Below are 3,696 nucleotides of genomic sequence, written 5' to 3' on the forward strand. Positions count from 1 at the left end.
AATTGGAATTTTCCCTAATTTATAACAGGAATCGATTACATAGAAAAAATCGTAGTACGATGCCAAATAAATCTCTATTGTTTGTTTTTGTTGGGTATTGTTTACAGTGATTTACTCTTTAATCGGTAACTTAATGTTAAATACAATTAAGGTTTAGATTCCAAATAAATTCTTACTCAACGAATTTAATTGTTTCAAATCAATTAACAGAAGAGTCTTTGATCTAGTTACATAAACATATTAAACACAACATTATTATTGACGTCCAATTTTATTTTATTACAATCTCGAGGGCCGCCTTCTCAAAGTTAATCAAGGGAAAATGTGTTTTGTGCAATTTGTAGACCTATTTGACCCCTCATAACAGTCGCCTGAGCACTTAACGATGTTTTTGTTTTAAAAACAAGCGTACAGTTTACGCAAACATACGTTGGAAATATTGTGCGGGCAATTTTCTTTATGCGTTCCCGTGTGAAACAATTTTGCTGACAGCTTTTAATTTCGGGATGAAAGTAAGCATTCTTTTTAATATTGTGTTTGCGTTTAAAGTTTTGCCAGTTAGTTAATAGTGTTTGGGTGCTTTGAATCAATTTGTTTGTATTTTTAAAGTGTTTTGAGGCACTTGTGAATAGAGATTTTTCTGTGATGAAATGAACTAATAGCTACATAATTACTTGCATGAATGAAATAGAAACCATTTCATGATTTAGACTTTTATTTATTTTATTTATAACATTGGATAAACTCTATAATCAATACATATATATAAACCAACTCTATATTTATTTTATAACTAATCAATAAACTTAGAAAATTGCACCACAATAATGAGATATGTGACGCAAAGACTGCAGTAGCTCAGAGGCAGTGACATGTCCATTTTGATGACGCCCCATAGCGCGTAGCCAAAGTCACAGTCTCTGGTTAGCTGGAAGAAGGCTTTCAATTTTCGACGTTCTATTTTATCTGTAAAATTAAAACGATGAATTATTTTATCTGTATTCTTCCAGAAACCATTTCCTTTAGTCCTCATTTACATGTACCTAGTAGTTTAAAAATGGCTTAAAGTTTGTACATGAATAAAGATGTTTTTAGTGGATGCCCTTAAGGCAACCAGTTACTTTACCTGGTAGGTCATATAAAGTACAGAGGAGAAGCTCTTATGGTCATGACAAAACCAAAATCAGATATTTTATAAAAATCTTTGTTTATCTTCTAAAAACGTATGTTAATTTTGCCGTAAAAACCTTTATAGAAACCATACGAGTGACATACGTTAAATATTATTTCGCCGTCCTTATGTCCTTTCCCAAAATATTCCGGTTCCATTTGGGAAATACATACATTATTAATATTTAAGAATTTTTAGGGTGACACTCGTTCCCTGTATCTTTCTTTAGCATAAGTCTTATGTATAGGTATGTAAGTATATATTAAGTACATTATTTTATTATTGAATTAATATATATTGACATATTTAATACTAGCTTTCCGCCCGCGGCTTCGCCCGCGCATTCAAAGAAAAACCCGCATAGTTCCCGTTCCCGTGGGATTTCCGGGATTGCGTCAAATTCTCGGGATAAAAAGTAGCCTATGTGCTTTCTCGAGTATCAAACTATCTCCATACCAAATTTCATGAAAATTGGTTCTCAGTTTATGCGTGATTGAGTAACAGACAGACAGACAGAGTTACTTTCGCATTTATAATATTATATATAGTATGGATGTAGAACACTATATTGGGTTTTCACTTTTCTGTGCTATGAAAATGTAAAGTAAAAATGATCTACTTAAATTTTTAAATTTAAGTGATGTAATAACACGATCTTCTTTAGAAGATCGTGTTATTACATCACTTATAGGTAATCCAAGAACGACAGAACGGATTTTTATCATTTTTGGATAGTAACTTATAAAATTAAAACAAACATAAGTACAAAAAAAAATATTTTACCCGTGGAGTCGTGGCGAGTAAATAGTTAAAAGAAAAACTTACCCATGTTCATAGTATTTATAGCATCATGAAGCATTGTTCGAATTATGGTCACTTGTGTAGTTGTTATATTTGAGAAGTAGCACGGCATTACTACGAGAATCGTGAATTTCATGCAGTGACCTATTGCGTAGCATATCAATGCTTGCACGTACTGTAATAGGTATTTAAATATGAATAATTAATACATTTACAACAAGAAATCACTAGAAGTATATTGATATATGGTTATATTGTATGATTGATTTCTAATTTTAGATTAGTTTTAACAAAAATTCAATAATCTATGCTAATATTATAAAGCTGAAGAGTTTGTTTGTTTGAACACGCTCATCTCGGGAACTGCTGGTCCGATTTGAAAAATTCTTTCAGTGTTAGATAGCCCATTTATCGAGGAAGGCTATATACCATCACGCTAAGACCAACAGGAGCGGAGGCACGCGGGTGAAACCGCGCGGAACTGCTAGTACTAATATAAACCACAGTAATGAACGTATTATATACTTACAAAATTATCAATCCAATCAATTTGAACAACACAAAAAATGTTCCTTAAAAGCATTATCGATGATAATCCCGAAGTAATAAATATAATAATCATCTGCAACAAAAAACTTATTAGAATAAAATCTTGCAGGGATATAAATTATAAAAAACATACTTTACCGGCAAGTTCATAGCTGAATTAAGCTTTTCTGAACAATTATGTAATAAATCATAAGCGCTGTGCAAAGAGCTGACGTCTAGGTTAGCCTTGTTTGACAAAGCTTCCAGAGTATTATAATTGTTCTCTTTCATCCCCTTTTCATGCACGAATAACTTCGCTACGTGCCCCTTTAATACCTTAACTCTTCTGACGATCATTATGAGCATTACGCAGAAAAATATTATTTCTGTATCGTGAGCGAGCAGAGCGTAGTACGTGATGAAGAATGTTGAGTTTAAAGATACTCTATCTATCACGTAGATTTTTAAAAGCACGCATTCAATTGCAATAAATACAAATAGCACGGACAAAAACACAACCGGAATCTGGAGCGAGCATTCAATCGAACTGTTGTTTTTTATGTTTAACATTTCGTCAAAAGTGTTGATCCTCTTGAAAAACTTTAACAAACTATTCTTGTGCAAAATTAAAGAATTAACAGTAAGTAATAGATTTTCGACCAAAGCTGTGTCCTGGTACACGAGGAAAGTTGTGGCTATACTGTCTTTGTGGAAAATGAAGTATATAACCAAAGCTATCGTCCCACAATTATATAAATAACTTAACCACGTTTTGATTCTCCCAGCGTCTAATAAATAGATGCGATTGACGCCAAAAAGTGTTTGAAATACTATGAAGTATTTGAATCTATTCAATAAACGATCTTCCTCAAATAAAGTATTAATTTTAGGTTGGGCTGGTTTAGCTGGGGATACTTTAACACCCATCATAATAACAGGCAAAACACTCTGGCAATGAAACGACTGAATTCATTCATGTGTATGATAGCACTCAAGCAATTAAAAAAATAAAGGCCGATAAAAATATTAATATCATTAAGTGATAATAAATGACTTGATGAAATGGAATCTTTCCCGAATTGATGGCGATAATGGAATAAGGAAATAGTTTTTAATAGACAGACAATGGATGAATGTTTCAAATAAATTAAAACATGTTTTCGTTATTACAAATTCATAAGAGTCAGTTAGTTCAA

The 3,696-nt window shown here is 32.2% G+C and overlaps 1 protein-coding gene across 1 annotated transcript; it reads right to left on the minus strand.

Moving 5' to 3' along the window:
• Nucleotides 1-793: 793 nt before the first annotated feature.
• Nucleotides 794-3,427, minus strand: LOC149488361 (uncharacterized). Its single transcript, XM_089695289.1, has 4 exons — nucleotides 2,660-3,427; nucleotides 2,502-2,594; nucleotides 1,997-2,147; nucleotides 794-966 (listed from the first exon to the last, which is right to left on the minus strand). Exons 1-4 carry the CDS (start codon nucleotides 3,425-3,427, stop codon nucleotides 794-796), a joined length of 1,185 nt encoding a protein of 394 aa, XP_089551415.1.
• Between the last annotated feature and the right edge of the window lie 269 nt (nucleotides 3,428-3,696).

This window comes from Colias philodice, chromosome 5 (assembly GCF_061535455.1).
Source record: "Colias philodice isolate Cphi_HAF_F1 chromosome 5, ilColPhil1 Martin Lab GWU primary, whole genome shotgun sequence".
Taxonomy (NCBI): domain Eukaryota; kingdom Metazoa; phylum Arthropoda; class Insecta; order Lepidoptera; family Pieridae; genus Colias; species Colias philodice.

Bases quoted from the DNA above. Each gene is read 5' to 3' on its own strand.
- LOC149488361 (XM_089695289.1), bottom strand. From the start codon at position 3,427: ATGGGTGTTAAAGTATCCCCAGCTAAACCAGCCCAACCTAAAATTAAT. The intron at 2,148-2,501 runs GTAAGTATATAA...TACCTATTACAG, and splicing joins TTGATTGGATTGATAATTTT to TACGTGCAAGCATTGATATG. The intron at 967-1,996 runs GTAAGTTTTTCT...TTAATTTTACAG, and splicing joins TATAAATACTATGAACATGG to ATAAAATAGAACGTCGAAAA.